The sequence below is a fragment of the Aricia agestis genome, chromosome 22 (assembly GCF_905147365.1).
Source record: "Aricia agestis chromosome 22, ilAriAges1.1, whole genome shotgun sequence".
Lineage (NCBI taxonomy): Eukaryota > Metazoa > Arthropoda > Insecta > Lepidoptera > Lycaenidae > Aricia > Aricia agestis.
Genome location: NC_056427.1, coordinates 3,033,831 through 3,057,822, shown reverse-complemented (window position 1 = coordinate 3,057,822; position 23,992 = coordinate 3,033,831). Strand labels below are relative to the sequence as shown.

The 23,992-nt window shown below is 38.9% G+C and overlaps 1 protein-coding gene across 1 annotated transcript in view; it reads left to right on the top strand.

Annotated features, from left to right (window-relative positions):
• The window catches only part of LOC121738111 (nephrin-like), a 93,312-nt gene that overhangs the window by 17,887 nt on the left and 51,433 nt on the right, over positions 1–23,992 (top strand). Inside the window, exon 3 of the mRNA XM_042129949.1 lies at positions 23,797–23,929. Within this exon, the coding sequence (XP_041985883.1) occupies positions 23,797–23,929 (133 nt within the window). The remainder of the gene's footprint in view (positions 1–23,796; positions 23,930–23,992) is intronic.

Here is a 23,992-nt window from a genome sequence, read left to right as displayed (position 1 = left end):
TGATCGCGACGACAATAGAATACAATTGCATTTCCTGGAAACTATGATCGAAGTATTAAAAGGCCGGCAACGCACCTGCAGCTCTTCTGATGCTGCGAGTGTCCATGGGCGACGGAGGTTGCTTTCCATCAGGTGACCCGTTTGCTCGTTTGCCCCCCTTATTTCATAAAAAAAAATGACGGAAGGCTGTCGCTGGCTCTTATTCTATTACGTAACTTTGCCTTTGAGGGAATGAATAGTAATCCTTATTATAATCCCTACTTCCTTATACAGCTTTTAGATGTTTTCCGGAACTTTGTCTCAATATCGTGGCGGAAATTGTACATTTTTCCAGGATGAAAACTGTCCTTTGTTCTTTCCAGATAAGAACTTGAAATGTATCCATTGAGTGAGAAAGACAGTACATACTAAGAGAACAAGGAAATGACAAATTAAAAGCAACGCGAAATTACCACTGTCAGCGTAATTTCTGTTTGTTTGTTTCACATTCGCACCTAAACTATTCAACGGATTTTAATAAAATTTACCAATGTAATAGACTTGACATTAGATAAGGTCCCAGGGCAGTTTTTAACGCAAAAAAATCTACGCTTGCTCTGCAATTCACGTTTCTTTGTGGGCAATAAAAATTCTTGGTTTCTTTGCGTTCTGCGCACGTAAAACTAAGTTTTATTGTAAACAGTTTTGTCAAGAATAATATTAATAATTATTAATTATTATGCTTCCATATTGCTAATGGCTTTGACTTTCAATTTATTGCCGAGAGCCACGCGAAGGTCGAGCATATTGGAACAGCACAAGAAACATAAATGATTAATCAATACTTTTTATGGGTTCATATTTTAACAGAGGTGTTACAAGTGGGTGCCACACCCATTTAGGGTCAGTTAACATTGGAACAAGATGATGCACTTTAAATGGGCGATTCTGAACTTTATTAACTGCTAGAGACGAAATACATTGCATTAACAGATTTGCTGCTCGCGGAGTTGGACTGTTGTGATTGTGACATGGCGAGTGGCGACGCCTTGATAATTTGGCTGTAGCGATATCGATTTTTCTCAGCAATGACTAAAGCTAAGAAATTAAAGTTCATTGTCAGTATTCATCATGTCATTGTCTTTGAATTACCCATAGCATAACACGATTGGTCAACTTTTATAACACAGAATAATCAATCAAAAAGACCTTTGTAAAAAAAGGGATTCCTATTTTGCACACAGAGGAGAGTGATTTAAGCTTCCAAAATTTGTACATATATTGGTTCAAGCATACACTTTAATTTGCCCATAGCTTATATATGAAATATATTTATTGTTTTTAAATTACGCGACAAAAACCATTTTGTCGCTACGCCCTTTCCATTTTTTGCTGTTCCATTGCTTGTTTTCTATGAGAGGGCGGGCCGGCCTCTCATAGAATACAAGCAATCTAAAACATATCCAAAACGGTTTTTTTTTTACTTTAACACGGCGTCACCTTAACTACTTGATGACGCCCGCAAACGTTGCGCGAAAATTCGTTTAGCGCGTGGGAACCGTACATTTTCCGGGATTAAAGTATCCTATGTCCTTTCCCGGGACTCAAAGTATCTCCATACCAAATTTAAGCAAAATCGGTTCAGCGGCTTGATCGTGAAGAGGTAACAGACAGACACACTATCGCATTTATAATATTAGTATGGAAAGAATTTAACGTAGAATCGTAGAAATCATGTAGAAATGTAGAATTTAGAATTGTGGTTGGTAGAAAACCAGAAACCTTAATAGTACCAAAATGTTTCCGCACAGGTATCTTATCTTTTAATCTTAATTGGTGTTGGCAAGATAAAGGTATCCCTGTCCTACGCTATTAACCCTAACCCTTCATGTTCGCGCACGTTATGCGGAGCCGCAGCGTGTCGGAGCGGAGCGCAGAGCAAAATTCTAAAGTAGCACATGGTGTAGTTCCGGAGCAGAGCGCAATAATTGACTTTGAGTACAGTATACATACAGTACAGTAATCAGTTTTCTAAACAGGGTGTAAAGAGTTACAATTTAATTATTTTTGTATGGACATATTCATGACGCTTTGGCGCTTTCCCATACAAATCAGAAAAAAATACTCTCAGCCCTATTATTTTCACAGAGAACTCTAATACAAGAGACACTTTATTTTGTTACACCTTGTTTAAATGTGTAGTATAGTTCTTGCAATCTACGAGCGCGCGTAGCCTTTATTTGTAGTTGGAAATACGAATAGACATTTTCGTTAGTGTGCGTACCTAACGGATCAGTCAGTAGCGAGCGAGCCATGTACGCGTATATGGTCACCAACACAACTAAGGGCGCCGCGCGCTCATAGACTGCAAGAACTATACTAGATTACGCCCGCAGCTCGCTTGCGCCCGTTTATCTCGCGTAAACCGTACATTTTCTGCAACAAAACTATCCTATTCCCTCAGGTCCCGTCTCTTAAAGAATTGCCATACCAAATTTCATCTAAATCGGATCTGATTTTTAAGTGCGAAAAGGTAACACACAGACAAACTTTCGCATAAATATAATAATAATTAGTAAAGATCGGTCGGGGTGTCGGATCGGTGGCCGCTGTGGGTCTTCACAATGTGCGTTAATTCATACAAACTGCATTCGATTGTAACGCATTTTCGCTGCGGCTCGGCATATTATGTGCGTATCTTTACGGGGTAAAATTAGCCCTAATACACCAAGCTATTTGCGGTTGAGGCTTGAGGGTTGGAGATGTGGTTTTAATTAGTTTACGGGTTACTTTTGTACATGTTCAAGACATTTACAAGCTTAGAAAATGTCTGTAGCTTCATCAAAGTTTCTGATACAACTATGCTAGCATAGTCTAAGTACTTACATCTATACAATATTATACATGCGAAAGTGTGTCTGTCTGTTACCTCTTTATTCCCTAACTGCTGATCCGATTTTGATGAAATTTGGTGTGGAGAAGCTTCGTGTCCCACGAAAGGGCACTGGATACTTTTTTCTTGAAAAAAATGTACGGTTCCCGCGCAATATACGAATTTTGGCGCAACGGAGTTGCGGACATCAACTATAAATATAATAATATTTTAAGAAAACTTTATGAACATGTGGCGGTACCCACAATTCGCCTAACATTCCTGCATCGCGCTATCGAAGTTTCAGAGAACGGCAAGATATATATACAACGTCTGAAATGACGTCAGTGGGCTTCGGCCTGACCGAGAATGCTATCTCGCTCGGTTGGAAGATCTTCCTTTTCGGCCGCCACTAACAACGTTAAATTGGTGACCACCGACAAGAACACGCATCCTTCTGGACATCAATCATCATCAACACTCCCCGCCCCTCCGCACCACGTCAGCAGACATCAAGCATAACCGGGTCGCCTCGACCATAAGCCGCGTTGGAGGTCCGCGCCGGTCGAACCCGCGTCTGGCTTGAACGGGGCAGCCATAGGCTACAACGACCGGTCAGCAAGCAGAGCACGGGGTCCCTCTCCTGGTCATTGCACGCGTAGCTTCGGCCCACACCTGACAACACAAGCGCATCAAAGAATACCACAGGTCTTCGGGGGGGAGTGATGTGGCGGTACCCACAATTCGCCTAACATTCCTGCATCGCGCTATCGAAGTTTCAGAGAACGGCAAGATATATATACAACGTCTGAAATGACGTCAGTGGGCTTCGGCCTGACCGAGCATGCTATCTCGCTCGGTCGGAAGATCTTCCTTTTCGGCCGCCACGAACAACGTTAAAAACACATAAAAATATTTCAAAATATTATACTATCCTGATTCCTGATGTAACATAGGCTATTAGACAAGTCATAACCCAAATATTTTAATCAACAAAAGTACAGACATAGCTATTAAAAAATCATTTGAACTATATTTTTTATAGTCACAATAAAATGTTTACTGTACACTGTACCTGCCATTTTGACTTTTATTTCTAGTATAATAACGTTCAAAGGCCGTTTTCCCCGACTGTACCTGTACAGTGAACGACCGAATATAAATGGTTTAATTAAAGTCCTCATATAAATAGTGACTTTACCGGTTTTGATGTTTTTTAATTAAATCGTTGCTCATTAAAAATAAAATAAATAAAATGATTGGAATCTACGGAACATGTTTGGATAGAGACGCGGGAGACCCATGCTTCGGCAGGAATGGGCCGGCTCGACCGGAGAAATACCACGTTCTCACAGAAAACCGGCGTGAAACAGCGCTTGTGTTGTGTTTCGCCGAGTGAGTGAGTTTACCGGAGACCCAATCCCCTACCCTATTCCCTTCCCATCCCTACCCTCCCCTATTACCCTATTCCCTCTTAAAAGGCCGGCAACGCACCTGCAGCTCTTCTGATGCTGCGAGTGTCCATGGGCGACGGAAGTTGCTTTCCATCAGGTGACCCGTTTGCTCGTTTGCCCCCTTATTTCATTAAAAAAAATAGAGGTACGCACACGTTATGAACGCAGCGCTGCGAGCCGCATATGCTTATTATCCATTTTTTAAATAAAATAAGGGTGCAAACGAACAAAAGGGTCAACTGATGGAAAGCAACAACCGTCGCCCATGGACACTCGCAACATTAGAAGAGCTGGCGTTACCTGCTTTTTAAGAGGGAATACTCTCTTCTTGAAGGTTTGCAGGTCGCATTGGTCCGTAAATACTGCTGGTGACAGTTCCAGAGTTTTACATCCATAAAAATACTATAAATGCGAAAGCGCGCCTGTCTGTCTGTCTGTTAGCTCTTCACGCCCAAACCTCTGAAGCGATTTTATTTAAATCTGATATGGAGATACTTTGAGTCCCGGGAAAGGACATTGCATACTTTTTATCCCGGAAAAATGTACGTTTCGCACGCGATAAACGAATTTTGGCGCAACGGAATTGCGGGCGTCAGCAGTTTCAAATAATTTAGATTTGACTAATTAAAAAAATCGGCCAAGTGCGAGACGGACTCGCGCACGAAGGGTTCCGTATCACAAAATATTTAGAGCAAAAACAGGCTGAAAATTGTGTTTTTTGTATGGAAATTTCCCTTAATTATTTAATTTATTTAAATTTTGTTATAAATGATTAAATTACAAATAAAACTGAGTATTTCGTGAATATTTCAAGTGCTTATATGTATATATTATGTATTGCCTTTATTGATATCGAAGCAAAAAATGCAAAAAAAAATCACGTTTGTTGTATGGGAGCCCCCCTTAAATATTTATGGCTTATAATTAACTGATCACCAGAAATAGTAACATTTCACAGACAAAAATAGTAAACGATCACCAAAATACAGACCACCACTTTAATGTAAAATGATAACCAAAGATTTAACACTTCGCTATCCTATTTATGTAAAATGACTTCAAATAAATCATTGTAAAACCAAAAATTGTAAATGATCACCAAAATTTGTAAATGATCATCAACATTATACTAGCATTTTAATGTAAAATGATAACCAAAGATTTAACACTTCGCTATCCTATTTATGTAAAATGACTCCAAATAAATCATTGTAAAACCAAAAATTGTAAATGATCACCAAAATTAGTAAATGATCATCAACATCATACTAGCATTTTAATGTAAAATTATACCCAAAGTATTTTCATTTTGCTACCCTATTAAAGACAATGAATGAAAAAAAATAATTGCTAACCGGAAAATAATAATTAATAAAAAATTTGAACTACATTTTAATGAGAAACAAAAGAGTTACATCAGCTCGTTAATTGACAATCGTAAATAAATCTTATATCTTTAAACGAGCAATTCTTGTATAATTATATATAAGTAATTGATATCTCGGAATCGGCTCCAACGATTTTCATGAAATTTAGTATATAGGGGGTTTCGGGGGCGATAAATCGATTAGCTAGGAATCATTTTTAGAAAATGTAATTTTATTCGTATTTTATCGAATACCGAGAAAAGCTCGGTCAAATAGCTAGTAATAATAATATAATAATGATAACGGGACTCAGTATAAGTAGGTTAGGGTAGGTGTCCGTCTGTTATCTCTTCAGGTTCAAACTTCTGAATATAACATAATATTATGGAGTAATCATATACTTTTTTGTTAATAAGCTTACATTTTTTGTCAATCGTAGTGATTTATTTGGACAGAAATATCGCATTGATTTGCTCGCTTTGGCGATAATTTACTATATTTGGTGATCATATACTATATTTGGTGATCGTTTACTATATTTGGTGATCATTTACTATATTTGGTGATCATTCACTATATTTGGTGATCATACACTATATTTGGTGATCATACACTATATTTGGTGATCATTTACTATATTTGGTGATCATTTACTAAGCCGTGACTAAAATAGCTCATAGTATTGCAATTTTAGACTTTCTTTTTTTTGGTGGTAAATATCTTTTTTTTGGTAAACAAGTTAAGGCTATCACTGCATTTTTTGGTGGTCATTATATTTGTTCCCAATATTTATTTTGTTTTTAGTATTTGTTTTATAGCGGCAACAGATATAATATTATATAATATACACAATCTGTGAAAATTTCAGATGTCTGGCTATAGCAGTTCTTGAGTTACCTGGAGACAGACAGACAAACAGACGGACAAACATTGAAGTCTTAGGTAGTAATATGGTCCCGTTTTTACCCTTTGGGTACGGAATCCTAAAAATAATTAAAAATCCAAAATGGAACTATTCTTAAATCTTAATATGATTTTCTATTATTTTTCTTAGTTTCGGCCGGGCCGGCCTATTCATGCTATCACCAGGTTTTTTTTATGAAATAAGGGGGCAAACGAGCAAACGGGTCACCTGATGGAAAGCAACTTCCGTCGCCCATGGACACTCGCACCATCAGAAGAGCTGCAGGTGCGTTGCCGGCCTTTTAAGAATAATAGGGGAGGGTAGGGAAGGAAATATGAGAGGGTAGGGAAGGAAATAGGAGAGGGTACGGAAGGGAAAAGGGTAGGGGATTGGGCCTCCGGTAAAGTCACTCGGCGAAACACAGCGCAAGCGCTGTTTCACGCCGGTATTCTGTGAGCCCGTGGTATTTCTCCGGTGGAGCCGGCCCATTTGTGCCGAAGCACGGCTCTCCCACGTCTAAATTTAAGTTTTAATCTCTAATGACCTACTTGGAATCGTGTGCCTAAAACCAATTAGAAACATAAAGATCGTTATCGGTTATGGGCTATTGCGCTATGGGGTGTAATGTGGTCTTTATAAGGTCGTCGGCTTTAGTAATGTACAGTATTATTAATAATAGCAGTAACTTAATAAAAAAAACCGTGCAAAACGATGTAAATTAAAAAAATACGTGTGACACTCGGGGACTGCCGCGGTAAAGATGCATAGCATCTTTATCAACTTATGCAATCATAATTCGCATACGTCTAGTAGCACGCACGTGAACACCGTGCCGAAGTCTGGCAATGTCGCACGGACCGGCTCAGCGGCGCGGCGAGCAATACACCTCGAGCCTCACCGAGCCGAAGTCGAATAAAACGAATGTTAGGTGTTTTTTGTTACGGAATTTGTTGATTCGGTCTCCGCGCTAAAAATTGTTGTAAGCGAGCTGACGATTATGAATTATGGCGAAGCTCGTTTGTGGATCATGTTACGTTTCAAACAAAAAATAAAAGTCAATATCATAATATAAACGTGGGAGAGCCATGCTTCGACATGAATGGGTCGGCTCGACTGAAGACATACTATGGGCTCACAGAAAACCGGCGTGAAACAGCGCTTGCGCTGTGTTTCGCAGAGTGAGTGAGTTTACCGGAGGCCCTATCCCCTACCCTTTTCCCTTCCCTACTCTCCCCTATTTCCTTCCCTAACCTTCCCTATTCCCATCCCTACCCTCCCCTATTACCCTATTCCCTCTTAAAAGGCCGGCAACGCACCTGCAGCTCTTCTGATGCTGCGAGTGTCATCAGGTGACCCGCTTGCTCGTTTGCCCCCTTATTACATAAAAAATATTATTGTCTATGTACACGTCACAGACGTAAAAAATACGTCCGTGGTACACGTATAACCTTAGTTACTTTATGCCGCAATAAATACATTTATCTTTTCCATTATTCCAAAGATTTATTATGTTAAAAAAACTTTTGCTGAAGCGTAGTATACTCGTAACTAAATTGCTTTTTTTACGTTGTATGTAATATTAGTAAAAAAAGCAATTTAGTTATTGTCAATATCTATCTTTTTTTTCCCTCATGTCCCTTTGTTCCCTTTAATCTTTAAAACTACGCAACGGATTTTGATGATTCTTTCAGTGTTAGATAGCCCATTTATCGAGGAAGGCTATAGGCTATATTTTATCACGCTAAGACTAATAGGAGAATGTGGAAAAAACGGGGGAAATTATTTGAAAGGGCTTATCTCGCGAACAACTGGAGCAATTTTTATGTTATTTGGCACAGATAAGAAGTAGACCACGTGAAGGATCGTACGCTATCCATTTTAATAATTTTTTTAGTGGCTATATACTTTATAGCCGTGCGACGCCGGGGCGGGTCGCTAGTTATATATATTTTATTCGCATGTGTTAACATATCAATTCATATAAATAACTAGACTCTGATTCTGCTATATAAAGCAATATGAAATATCGTTTCAGTTTCGTTCCTTATTCGATATAACTTTTTTTTTTTATGAAATAAGGGGGCAAACGAGCAAACGGGTCACCTGATGGAAAGCAACTTCCGTCGCCTATGGACACTCGCAGCATCAGTAGAGCTACAAGTGCGTTGCCGGCCTTTTAAGAGGGGATAGGATAATAGGGGAGGGTAGGAAAGGGAATAGGGTAGGGGATTGGGCCTCCGGTAAACTCACTCACTCGGCGAAACACAGCGCAAGCGCTGTTTCACGCCGGTTTTCTGTGAGAACGTGGTATTTCTCCGGTCGAGCCGGCCCATTCGTGCCGAAGCATGGCTCTCCCACGTATAACTGTCTTACTCCCGACAGAATCGGAATCAAATCGAGATAATCGGAAATCCGTATTACTAAAGGCCGGATAATAGTTTCTACTGTAGTATTAGAATTAACTGTGGAGGAACTTCTTTCAAAACATTGTGCGATTCACTGTCACCATTTTGATCAAGGATCAAACAAAACAAGCTGCCTTAATATTGTATTAAGATAGTTGAATAGGGGTACTGCTCATAAGTCATAACAAGTTCTACTGGTCTAAGCGGAAATGAACACAAGATTAAAGAATTAACATGCAAGATTATTGTCAAGAGTGTGTGTTGAGATGCAAATGAAACTGAATTTATAAACTAGATGACGCGCGCAACTCTGTTTCGCCAAAAATTCGTATATCGTACCGTACCGTACCGTACTTTTTCGCGGTAAGTATTCTATGTCCTTTCCCGGGACTCAAAGTATCTCCATACCAAATTTCAGCCAAATCTGCTCAGCGGTTTAGGCATGAAGAGCTTAAAGACAGACAGACACATTTTCGCATTTATAATATTAGTATGGATGGTATAGCATAGTGGCCACACGTCCGAATCCCGCCAAATAAAGCCCATAACACTAAGAGTCTGTCCACACGGCGCGTTGCGTCAGCGTTGCGTCGACGCACACGGGCGCTGCGTCATCGCAGCGATATTACGAAGCAGTCTTAGATCTAAAATGGTCGCATTTTGCAATTCCTCTAAAATCAATTCAGAAACTGAATCGTCAAAACAGTCAAACTGACGAATGTCAAATTAGTATACATGTCGCAGCCGACTGGTTTAAATAGCCGTTCAATCAAACAGCTAGCCCTTTGACTGAACAACGCCATTCAATCACACGTCTAGCTTTTATATTGAATATTTTAGTCGCTCAAAACGTTCAACACTACAGCTGATTCAAAAGCCGCCGTCTAATTGAAGTAGTTCAGCGCGCACCGCTGCGGCGCTAGGTGCGTTTTATTTACAATATGGCGTCAACTAGCAGGTGTTTGTTGGTGTTTGTGGTTGTTTTTCGGAAAGAAAGTAGTTTTAATAAAAGTTACAAGTGTTATTAAAGAGACAAAAATTGTGGAGGCACATACGAGTGAATTAAAATTTCAACAAACATTCGAGGAGAAATTACGGGATTATGAAATGGATGGACGCAGCCTCCCCCGAAAGGGGGGTTCGGAGGGCACAGACCCCCGTAAAAACAAAAACAAACACAATCCAGAAAGTCCAAAAGTTGGTTAGGTTAGGTTAGAACTTAGACCACAACACAGAGGGAGCCGAGCGAGCGCAGCGAGCGTGCTGCGGCAGCAGCCGGCGACCGCCGTGAAATAAAAGGGGGGCTCGGGGGGCGCAGCCCCCCGCCAAAACAAAAACAAACCAGTTGGCTAAGCGTCGTCTAGCTGTAGTGTTGAACGTTGTAGTCAACAAGTCGGCTAAACGACGTACAGCCGTGTGATTGAATGGCGTTGTTCAGTCAAAGGGCTAGCTGTTTGATTGAACGGCTATTTAAACCAGTCGGCTGCGACATAGACATGAATTGCAAGCAGAGTGACCATTTTGTGATTTAAAAAAAATTAATCATATTATGATTCCTAATATGATTCTCCAATGCGACCATTTTAGCCCCCCTGGTCTTAACGTCAACACCTCCTCCCTCTTCGTCTCGGGGGCTGCTGTCCGTCATGTGTGCGTTGCGCGCTGCTGTCCTTGGTTATTTGTATGTAAACAACGCAACGGCAGCGCTGCGTCGACGCAACGCTGACGCAACGTGCCGTGTGGACTGGCTCTTACGTTTTACAAGAGCTTGAAGACGGACACGCTTCAGCATCTATACATATTATAAAACAAAGACGCTTTTTTTCCCTCATGTCCCTTTGTTCCCTTTAATCTTTAAAACTACGCAACGGATTTTGATGATTCTTTCAGTGTTAGATAGCCCATTTATCGAGGAAGGCTATAGGCTATATTTTATAACGCTAAGACTAATAGGAGCGAAGAAATAGAGAAAAATGTGGAAAAAAACGGGGAAAATTATTTGAAAGAGCTAACTTGAACGCGCTAATCTCAGGAACTACTGGTCCGATTTGAAAAATTCTTTGAGTGTTAGATAGCCCATTTATTGAGGAAGGCTATAGACTATATTTTACCACGCTAAGACTAATAGGAGAATGTGGAAAAAACGGGGGAAATTATTTGAAAGGGCTTATCTCGCGAACTACTGGAGCAATTTTTATGTTATTTGGCACAGATAAGAAGTAGAGACCACGTGAAGGATCATAGGCTATCGATTTTAATCATTTTTTTCAGTGGCTATATAGGTATTTTATACCCGTGCGACGCCGGGGCGGGTCGCTAGTTGATAATATTAGTATGGATATTGGATATTGCATTGTGTATGTATGACATGAATGTTTATTCCACATATCACGACGAAATGCCCCGCGGTATTCTTGAATTTAGCGAGTTTATCCCATCACGCAGAACCTTGTTCTGAATATAATAGGTGTATTCGGAATATAATAGGTGTATTCAGAATATAATAGGTGTATTCAGAATATAACGGGTGTTCAGAATATAACGGGTGTATTCAGAAAATAATGGGTGTATTCAGAATATAACGGGTGTATTCAGAATATAACGGGTGTATTCAGAATATAACGGGTGTATTCAGAATATAACGGGTGTATTCAGAATATAACGGGTGTATTCAGAATATAACGGGTGTATTCAGAATATAACATAACAAGTATATTCAGAATTATAGTAAATGCGTGTTTTGAAGTGAAATCTTCTTTGGTGTTGTTCATTGTGGGATTAGTGAGTTACAGCGTCTGAACATGTGAGGTGATCGTAAATTCGTAAGATGGAGGAAGAAGTCGGTGCGGTGTAAGGAGTAAGGACGCTCTCAATCTATTTTATTTGAATGCATTTAATTTGTTATAATAAGTATATTGAATTTTTGAGGGTTCTGCTTGAAGTAGCTCAAGAAATTCGATAACTAAGTCATTACTCCCCTCCATTATTGACGGTCAAATCTGTAATTGCTCCAAAGTCTAAAGTTTATGCGACAAGTGTGGCAAGCCACACAAACTTTAAAGTTTGTTGGCAAAAAACGTGGGCAGAAAAACCGACTCATGATGGCAAACTACAATGAATGTGTGTTCAAACTTTGCACAAATAGGCAAATGTCAGTGCCACACTTGGCGAATTTGTAGGTATTTGCGTATTTGAACACATGTCTGGCGCCGGCTTTACACCTACCGAGTAGAGTTTTGAGACAGTACAAACAATTTGAGTGGCCGAAACCACTCTCTCGCCACTACTCGGTGGGTGTAATCAAGGCGTAAGAGACGGATTAAAGAATTTAAGATCCCCCTTTCTACCGCGTGGCGAAAATGTCTGCCTGAACTTGCTGCTTCGTGCTGCTTTCGTTATAAATTTACCAAGCAACGGGTTGCATTTTAGGAATGCAACCCGTTGCTTTTTTGGTTATAAGCTCGCGTAGTTTGGGTAGGTACGTTCCCTAATAGGTACATTTTTTTTTATGAAATAAGGGGGCAAACGAGCAAACGGGTCACCTGATGGAAAGCAACTTCCGTCGTCCATGGACACTCGCAGCATCAGAAGAGCTGTAAGTGCGTTGCCGGCCTTTTAAGAGGGAATAGGGTAATAGGGGAGGGTAGGGAAGGGAAGGGAATAATTGAGGGTAGGGAAGGGAATAGGGTAGGGGTAAGGGGATTGGGCCTCCGGTAAACTCACTCACTGTCACCGGCGTGAAACGCAAGCGCTGTTTCACGCCGGTTTTCTGTGAGAACGTGGTATTTCTCCGGTCGAGCCGGCCCATTCGTGCCGAAGCATGGCTCTCCCACGTATATTATTATGTAGGCTGGTTCAAAAATTAGAAAGTATTTTTGGGGGATGGGTTGAGGGGGGGGCGTCGTAAAGAAATGGCTAAGTCCCAAGGGCGTCACAGTAGAAATAAGTTTGGGAAGCCTTGAGCTAGATGATGAAGTACTTAGCTAAGTTACAAGGTTTGTTCAAATAATAAGGGAAAAAATGAGCAATTGCTGTTATCTTGTAAAATGTTAGTTACCCGGCACATCCACTCATGTCTTCAATTGTGTACCCTACCCGTGTTACTGACCGCACATACTGTTAGTGGTTTAACCGACTTGTATGTAGTGGGATTTGATACTATTTCTTCGTTTGTGGTTGATTATGATAAGACTGTAATCCATACTATTACTAATATTATAAATGCGAAAACGTGGTCTGTCTGTCTTTTACCTCTTCGCCAAAAAAATAACGTTTGTTGTATGGGAGCCCCCCTTTAATAATAGTTTTATTTTGTTTATAGTATTTGTTGTTATAGTATAGCGGCAACAGATATACACAATCTGTGAAAATTTCAGAAATCTAGCTATAGCGGTTATTGAGTTACAGCCTGGATACATACATATAGACAGACAGACAGACGGACAGACATCGAAGTCTCAGTAGTAGCCCGTTTACCCTTTGGGTACGGAACCCTAAAAACTATAAAAAAAATATAGCTTAATAAATCCGACCAGTAATTAAGCCGCTGCCAGAGCACATAAACTGCCAAAAACATTACCCTTTACTCCCTTATCTCACCGTAGTTGGGTAAAAAGGTTCTTTTGTAATGTCCTACCAAAGAACAAGATAGGCCATTTTCCATTGAACCGAACTATTGGGCGAGTAATAAAATGTAAAAAAATATATTACACGACCAATAAAAGTGAACGAATCTCGTTCTGTGATTTATTATTCCATTTATTAGTGATATAGGGCTGCCGGAGACGTAGGAATGGGGTAGATGCGGCAGGACAAAAAAAGTGGCACTCGGGGACTGCCGCGGTAAGGCTGTTGCATAGAATTTTTATCAACTTATGCAATTAATATTCGCAAACGTCGCACGCACACACACAAACACCGCGCCAAAGTCTGGCAGCACCGCACCGTCCGGGACAGCGGTGTTAGGTTTTTTCGTTACTTCACTTCCTGATTAGGTCACCGCGCTCATGCCCGCGATAAAAGCTATGCAATGGCTTAAAATAAATACATATTCATATTATACTTTGTGAGAAATATGGCGGCAGTTATAGACTTTTATTATTTAACAAGCTCGCAAAAATAATATAATTATTACGAACATCCACACATTTTCTCACAAACTATTCCAACCAAATCCACACTAATATTATAAATACAAAAGTGTCTGTCTGTTACCTCTTCACGCCAAAGCCGCCGAACCGATTTTGCTGAAATTTGAGTCCCGGGAAAGGACATAGGATACTTTTTGTCCCGGAAAAATGTACAGTTCCCCGCGATAAACATTGGCGCAGCGGAGTGGCGGACGTCATCTACTAATTTAATAAGTACTTTACTAAGTACATAATATCCTTTCTGTTACATTACATGCTGAAAATATAATTACTCGTTCCTTTTTTAACTATCCCTTATATTATTACTGTGCCATATCTATACATTCCTAATCTATGGTTATGTCCAAACCCATTCAAAAAGTTAACAACTTCATTCGCCATAAACTATAGTTAAAGTTTATGCTACATGCTGTGGGTGGCAGGAAGGCTACTGAGGTTTTTTTTACATTCCGGGGCCCTTCTAACCTTTAACCACCATGGTTATCATTTTGACGTCTGAACTTTTTAAAATATTAGAAAAAGTTATCTTTGTTATTTTGAAGTTTAAACTTTTTAAAGCACAATTTAAATAGTTTATAATTATATTATGTCCTAGTATAGTCTGTCAAGAAAGTGAAGAAATAAAAAATTGGCAGCATCGTAGTGTCATCCCTTTCAAATTAATCTACGAAAAAAGGGATGACACTACGATGTTGCAACTTTTTAATTTCTTCACTTTCTTGACGGACTATAATTATGAAATTTGAACTTCTATAAGTTTTCTAATGTCATCACTCATCATGATAACTAGGCGTTTTAAAAAGTTTGAAAAATTGTCAAAACCGGGCGTCGCCATGCTTGAAGTTCATCCCACTCCGTTTATTTATTTATTCCTTTAATATCGCCTAATGGTCGAAATTGGACCTTAGTTTCAATGACACTAGGACTACTACCTATATTTTGTAAAAAAATATTGACTTTATCATATTCTTTTTCAACTCTTGTCTCTGGGACTCAGCTGATCTCAGACTGGCCGTGTTTAAGCATTTTATAATAGTATCTAAGATTCAATAAAAAAAAAAATATAATCCATTTTCAATTTGTCAACTTGTCCACCAATTTCAACCATAAATAAAAGAGTATAATTCGTATGTATAGGCTTGTCACTCAAAAATCTGTCATTTTTCCTTGTGTGTGTGTTGTAGGGTGTGTAATGTTTAAAAAAAATGTATTATTTGTTAAAAAAATCCTACTTCATACTTCCTACTTCCTACTAATATTATAAAGGCGAAAGTTTGTTTGGATGTATGGATGTATTGAGGACGGTGATGCGTGGCGTGCCCAATTGAGGATGGACGATGAAATGTAGACAAAAGACAAATATGTTCGTTGTATGGATGTTTGTTACTCTTTCACGCAAAAACTGCTGAACGGATTTCAATGAAACTTTACAATAACATAGCTAATACATCAGAATAACACATAGGCTACAATTTTAACTGACTTTCAAAATGGGGGAGGTGTTATGTTCGTTTTCTTATGTTCAACGATTACTCCGCCGTTTGTTAACCTATTTTCAAAATTTTTCTTTTGGTATATAGGGTATCATCCCAATTTGGAATTATATTCACAAAAGTGGTGATCTGATGAAGGATCCATAAGTAATCGAGGGAACTCCTCAAAATTTATAGGGAAACATGTGGTGACTTCGGTTTCATGAGAAATATTCTAAGCATATTATGCTACCAACAAGTAAGATTTTGCACCGAGGTATACCTGGTATACCGTGGTTCGGAAGGTGCTGAGAGAACTCCTGATTCTTTATAGATACAAGTTTGGGAGTTTTGGCGTTGTTTTATGAACGGAAAGCATATGCTACTATGCAAATTACATTCATTGTCATCATCACTACCATATTATACCATGCATCGTCCTATGGTTATGACTTATGAGCCTATAAAGACCCTGTTATAGGTACTTTTCATAGTCTTTTAGATCGAGTCTCGAATTTGTCAAGCGATAATTAAAAAAAATCTATACCTACCTAATATTATAAACCCGAAGAGTATAACTAAGGTCCGATATAAAAACTTATTTCAGTGTTAGATAGCTCATTTAGCGAGTAAGACTATAAGTTATATATCATCACGCTAAGACTAATACGACCGAAGAAACTCAGGAAAATGTGGGAAAAACGGGGGAAATAGCAATTTTTATGGCAATATTTGGCACAGATATAGAGTAGACCAAGTGAAGGGAGTAGGGACATAAGCTATTATTTATGGGAAAATGTACGCTTTCCGTAAAATTCGTAATTTACGCGGGCGAAGCCGCGCGGGACATCTAGTGTATGATAAAAGCATAATTTCAAAATGCACTCCTTCACCATATAAACTATAATTGTGCAAAATTTCATTCACCTACGTTTCCCCATTTTTCGTCAAAAGGGATACAAAGTTTTTGGCTCACATATTAATATTATAATATAGGTAACCGACTGCGCTGCAGTTATCGACTTATATTATATTTTTCGAGAAACTATATAGTGTGCACTAACGCTATGTATTAAATAGCATTTATAAACTAGTTTAAAAGTCAATAACTCCATAATGAGATGATCAATTTGATTAAAGAAAGCAAAACCAACCGGTCGACTATTATAAAATACTTTTCTTTTTATACCTCATTGATCTGGTTAGCTTTTAAATAAAAAAATATAAAAAAAAACCGCCCGCTCCGCTCTATTTCATCCTTTATAGTGATGGGCGGCTATCGATATTTTTATCGATGTTTCTATCGATAGATTGACATGTGGAATGGTATTTTTGATTGACTGTATCGAGTTTCAACACTTCAGCGCGGATTAAAAATGTTAAATGTTTTTGTGGACGCTGTAGTTTTTTTGATTTATGCGTCTGACACCTTTTAAAAACATTTTATCGTGAATGTTGATTCTTTTGGGTCATTGCGGCTTGTGTATGTAAATATAATATATTATAACTCAAAGGTGACTGATTGACATAGTGTAGATGTTATGACGAGGCATCCGCTAAGAAAGTATTTTGATCAATTCTACCCCCAAGGGGTTAAAAAAGGGGATAAAAGTTTGTATGAAAGTTTGTACATGAAAGTTTGTCAATTTTATGCCGATCGGGTTGAGACTTTGCATGCATAAAGCTACTATGACGTAGGCATCCCCAGGAGGATTATGTTTTTCGGAAGTATGTACTATGTATTAGTAATTAGTATAGTAATGCTTTTTGGCATGCTCTGCAGCCTGGACGGCTTTATGGATTTTAGCCTTAGAGGTGTAGTTAGATTCGTGTTTACTGTGAGAGACACACAAACATACGCGCACATGCCACACACACATACACACACACACAGCTTTTTTTTTAGTTTGTTTAAATTACAGTTTTTACTCGTTAGTATTCGAATATTTTGAACTTTTAATTTAATTAATTTTCGTTGTAAAACCTTTCCATAATATCACAGACTACTAATCGAGACACAGTAAAAGTAATTAAAAGTTTGACCCTTTAACAATGTTTTGATATTTTGTTTTTCGATGGCGAGCGTCCAAAATTTTGTAGCTTAATTATTAGTATCGATAAAACTTTTCTCAATATCGATTATATTAACTCGGTAAAAGTTAGTAATAAAAATATTTGTACAGCAAATAAGTATGCTTGTCTTTCATATTAAAAAGTCATTTATCAAACAAATACAGTGAACCTTGAATAGTTAAACAATATCTTTATTGAAAAGAAGGATGCAATAGTCTTTATCTGATACGTAAAAAAGTAGCTACACTGACAAGGAAAAAATATCGTATAAATTATAACTAGATGATCTTCGTTGCACCAATTTCGTTTATCACAAGGAAACGTACATTTTTCCATGATAAAGAGAAGTATCCTTTGTCCTTTCCCGAGATTCAAAGTACTATCTCCATACCAAATTTTAGCTAAACTGGTTCAGCAGTATAGGCGTTAACAGTGAGACAGACAGATACACTTTCGCATTTATTCAATGGATTTCTGTAAAGACAGTTTTTATGTAGGGGGCTAATATTTAATTCATAATTTTATCGATATTATCAAGGCACAACACTATCAAAGGCATTCCAAGATAAATATTCAATACCTGCTCGCGATTATCTTAGATTTAGAGATTTAACTTTAAACACTTTGAAAAGGTCCGAACACCTGCCTATTGAATGTTTTTTTTTTTGGGAATAATAAAATCATAAGGTTGAGCTTTTGTGAAATGTTACGGTGTGGGCTTTGTTTGGCGGGAATCGAACGTGTGACCTCTATTTCGTGTTATCCATACTAATCTTATATCTTTAAACGAGCAATTCTTGTATATATATATATATATATATATATATATATATTGGAATCTCGGAATCGGCTCCAACGATTTTCATGAAATTTAGTATATAGGGGGTTTCGGGGGCGATAAATAGATCTAGCTAGGAATCATTTCTAGGAAATGTCATTTTCATCGGATACCGAGCAAAGCTCGGTCAAACAGCTAGTATTATTAATGCGAAAGTGTGTTCGTCTGTCTGTCTGGCTGACTACCTGGTTCTCTTTTTTTATGTTACCTGGTTCTCTTTTTTTATGGAATAAGGGGGCAAACGAGCAAACAGGTCACCTGATGGAAAGCAACTTCCGTCGCCCATGGACACTTGTAACATCAAAAGAGCTGCAGGTGCGTTGCCGGCCTTTTAATAAGGAATAGGGAAGGGTAAGGAACTAGGAAGGGAATAGGGAAAGGTAGGGAAGGGTAGGGAAGGGAATAGGGTAGGGGATTGGGCCTCCGGTAAACTCACTCACTCGGCGAAACACAGCGCAAGCGCTGTTTCACGCCGGTTTTCTGTGAGCCCGTGGTATTTCTCCGGTCGAGCCGGCCCATTCGTGCCGAAGCATGGCTCTACCACGTTAAAACTCGGTTCTCTGAACCGATTTGGCTTTGAGAAAGAAACCGAACCTTTGTATTAATTTTATTTAGCCCTAAAACGGTCACGGGTACTTATTCGCGCGAATTTCTTTGTTGTTATTGTAAAACACATTCGACATTATATTTTGAAGAGAGAAAGAAATTATTTTTTTGCCTCCAATTCAAAAGCGAACTGTTGTGGTCACAGTTCAAATTCTGAATGGACAATATGGGTTTGTGTCACAAAATTAATTAAAACAGTAGACTAACTTACTGGAAAACCGAAGCCCACGTTCCCTCAAAGCGCATTGATAACATGCTCGTTTATAATACTGCTGATGCGTAAAATTTGTTTCTGTGTTAAGCGGGTTGCAAGGATTATACATGGGAAATACATGTAGTTGGGGAGGTGAAGAGGGGATTTCCGGACAAGCTCGAGCGTGTCAGATTAAGCTTCAAGTATAGGCTTCCGACATATTGTGTTCTAGTTATCATAGTATAACAATCAGATTTCTCACGTAGTGGGTTAATTTTTTTTATTGAATATTGAAATGTCATCGGATCTGTCAGATTAAGATAGGGGATGTTTAGTATACCCCAAAGAAAATTCCATATAAAGCACTGACGATTCAAAAGTTAGGTAGGGACATTTTAAAATATAAAAACATAAAGCTTCATATTGTCCTAACTAAGCTTCGCAGATATTTTATTTTGCACTAAACTAAATGACTTAGTCCTTGTTGTCTAAAATATATTGATAATTTACCTAAACAAGCAATTTTCTGAATATATTTTCTTTTTCAAAACTTTAAAATGGCTGCAGTTTCTGAACTTACCGCTAAAATAAAAAAAACGCTTTTAGGGTCAATTTATAATAGCGCAAAGTTGAAGCGAGGCGAATGGCCTCGCAGAAGAAGAATTTCTTCTGCGAGGCCAATCAGCGTTGGTCGGGTGCAGTCACGCGAATTCGCGCGGATGCGCGCGCCTTTTTATATTCTCAGGTTTGAGTACCTTATGTTCAGTTTTCGCTTAGACGCGCTTCGGCTCTGCACTAGTATAAATTGACCCTTATTATTTTTTTATCAGTTGGTCTTCATGACTCTAGAGTGACTACACAAATAGTACCTTCCCTCCCCTACTTATGTATTCCTTTACTACTTTCAGATTCAGTTACTACTGTATGATATTTATATATTTATGTCTGACTGCGGTGAAGCCAAAAGAAAACGTAATGATTTTGGCACTTGACTGTCTATATCACATGTATGCGCCATAGAGGCCTAACTACAGGTCCGATTTTAACAAAATCAAAATCAATTACTAATCATGCCATATTATAATCTGTTTTTTCTAAATTCTGTGTGATACTAAATACACGTTATATATTACTCTGCAGTCTGCAGTTAATAAAGTAAACAAAGTCAAAATAAAATAAAATCAGAATCCTCCCCTCTAAGAGGTGGGAGAGCCATGTTTCGGCATGAATGGGCCGGTTCGACCGGAGAAATACCACGTTCTCACAGCAAACCGGCGTGAAACAGCGCTTGCGCTGTGTTTCGCCGAGTGAGTGAGTTTACCGGAGGCCTAATCCCTTCCCTACCCTCCCCTATTACCCTATTCCCTTCTGATGCTGCGAGTGTCCATGGGCGACGGAAGTTGCTTTCCATCAGGTGACCCGTTTGCTCGTGCTCTTCTGATGCTGCGAGTGTCCATGGGCGACGGAAGTTGCTTTCCAACAGGTGACCCGTTTGCTCGTTTGCCCCCTTATTTCATTTGAGTACACAATAGTGTACTAATGTAATTTACTGTATTTTATACTGTGGTTCCGAGAAACGTGCGAGAGTTCTGTTATAATGGATTGCCAGGGCACGCATAATTGATCCGTTTTGATCCTATCGCGTTTCGTTATTTAGCTCTATAGGCATGGTAATAATGAATTCGTTTTTGTACAAAACCGTACAAAAGTTGACGAAACAATGAAAGTTTTTGATGTGGAATGGATGAATTTTGTGTGCTTAATCCTTTAGGCTGGATTTATCGTCCGCAAGAACGCGCGGTTTGGCCGCTAGACCGCGAGATCACAAGCAAATGTACGTAACGGTTTATTTAAACGCGATCATTTATATTCAACTTACGCCCGCATCTTCGTTGCGCCAAAATTAGTTTGTCGCGTGGGAACCGTACATTTTTCAGGATGAAAGTATCCTTGTCGTTTCCCGGGACTGAAAGTATCTCCATACCAAATTTCAGCTAAATGGGTTCAGCGGTTTGGGCGTGAAGAGGTAACAGATCGAAGAGCGACAGACACATGTGGCGGTACCCACAATTCGCCTAACATTCCTGCATCGCGCTATCGAAGTTTCGGAGAACGGCAAGACAACGTCTGAAATGACGTCAGTGGGCTTCGGCCTGACCGAGCATGCTATCTCTCTCGGTCGGAAGATCTTCCTTTTCGGCCGCCACTAACAACGTTAAACACACTTTCGCATTTTTAATATTAGTATGGAAGTACCTAAGTATGGATTGCTTGTGATTTCGCGGTGTAGCCAAAATGTTATGTAGTCAAATTTGTTTGTACATTTTTTCGGGGTAAAAGTATCCTATGTCCTTTCCTTTACTGATTTTGCTGTTAGGTTGGAGATACTTTGAGTCCCAACTCAAAGTATCTCCAACCAAACACAAAATCAGTTAGCGGTTTGGGCGTAAAGAGGTAACAGATAAACAGACAGATCGACACTGATGTTATAAATTTATGTGAAAGTGTGTGTACAAACACACATTGTTTGTCTGTGTGTGTTTGTCTGTTACCTTTTCACGCCCAAACCGCTGAACCGGGGGATATATAATACGTGGGAGAGCCATGCTTTGGCACGATTGGGCCGGCTCGACCGGAGAGATACCACGTTCTCACAGAAAACCGGCGTGAAACAGCGCTTGCGCTGTGTTTCGTCGAGTGACTGAGTTTACCGGAGGCCCAATCCCCTTACCCTATTCCCTTCCCTTCCCATCCCTACCGTCCCCTATTGGCTATTACCCTATTCCCTCTTAAAAGGCCGGCAACGCACCTGCAGCTCTTCTGATGCTGCGAGTGTCCATGGGCGACGGAAGTTGCTTTCCATTAGGTGACCCGTTTGCTCGTTTGCCCCCTTATTGAATAAAAAAAGAACCAATTTTACTGAAATTTGATATGGAGATAGGTGGTTTCAGTCCTGGGAAAAGCCTTAGGATACTATTAATCCCGGATTTTTTTTTGTAAAAAAGATTTTATCTTGTTTAATATTTACAAAGATTTTTATGATAATATTTCTTTTCAAGATCTTTAGTAAACCATAAGTGCGGAATAAAGGGGTAAGCGAAAATATAGCAAACTCTTTCCAACAATTGAACAAGAATACTTTAACCAACTTTCAGGGATTAGGCCGCTTTTGTTAAAGCGTTGAGATATTTTGAATGGTTATTTAATGTCGGTTTATAAATGAAGGATTTAAGCTTAAAAATTTGTATAATAGCTTTCATAATCAATTTTTTGTTAGCTCGCTAGTCGCTAGTCGCTACTAGTCGCTATTGTTAAAACAAATTAGGGCGACGGCTTGATAATTTGGCTGTACCGATATCGATTTTTCTCAGCAATGACTAAAGCTAAGAAATTAAAGTTCATTGTCAGTATTCATCATGTCTTTGTCTTTGAATTACCCATAGCATAACACGATTGGTCAACTTTTATAACACAGAATAATCATTCAAAACGACCTCTGTAAAAAAAGGGATTCCTATTTTGCCAACACAGGAGAGTGATTTAAGCTTCCAAAATTTGTACATAGATTGGTTCAAGCATACACTTTAATTTGCCCATAGCTTATATGAAATGTATTTATGGTTTTTAAATTATGCGACAAAAACCATTTTGTCGCTTACGCCCGTGCCATTTTTTGCTGTTATTTTACTTGTTTTCTATGAAAAACAAAAACAAAGGCCGGCAAAACAAGCAATCTAAAACATATCAAACACGATTTTTTACTTTAACGTGGCGTCACCTTAACCCCCATTACAATAGATTATTATTACAATACATATATTTACATACAGCGTAAATAACATTTCAGACATTAGGCACGATATGTTACATGTCTGAATTAATCTAGACAGGCTTTCTTTAATCAGAGCTAGGATTAGGTTCTATTTACTTCATTTAGATTACGGAGTTTACTAATATCAATTCAAAGGACCCGTGCCCAATTGAGGACGGTGTTAATGGACGATGAAATGTAGACAAAAGACAAATATGTTCGTTTCTTGGATGTTTGTTACTCTTTCACGCAAAAACTGCTGAACGGATTTCAATGAAACTTTACAATAACATAGCTAATACATCAGAATAACACATAGGCTACAATTTTAACCGACTTTCAAAATGGGGGAGGTGTTACGTTCGTTTTCTTATGTTCAACGATTACTCCGCCGTTTGTTAACCGATTTTCAAAATTTTTCTTTTGGTATATAGGGTGTCATCCCAATTTGGTATTATATTCACAAAAGCGGTGATCTGATGAAGGATCCATAAGTAATCGAGGGAACTCCTCACAATTTATACGATGATTATAGTTTTTTTTTTCTTAATTATACTAAAAATGTTATATTTTAGTTTGGTTGGTAATTTTATCAACATAATAAGCATGTACTATTTAACATAATAACAATTTGCTGTTTAACATAAAAATCTATGTGTTTTTTTGTTGCAGCCAATATAGAGTCGCTGCACGCGCCGCGCGGCGGGTCGGTTGAGCTGCCGTGTGACGTGACGCCGTCCCTGTCCGGGGACAGCATGGCGCTCGTCATCTGGTACAAGCAGGGACACGACGCGCCCATATACTCGTGAGTATACTAGAGACAGTTGTAATAGTAGTATTCATCCTAGTTGACTTTATGCTATGTAGA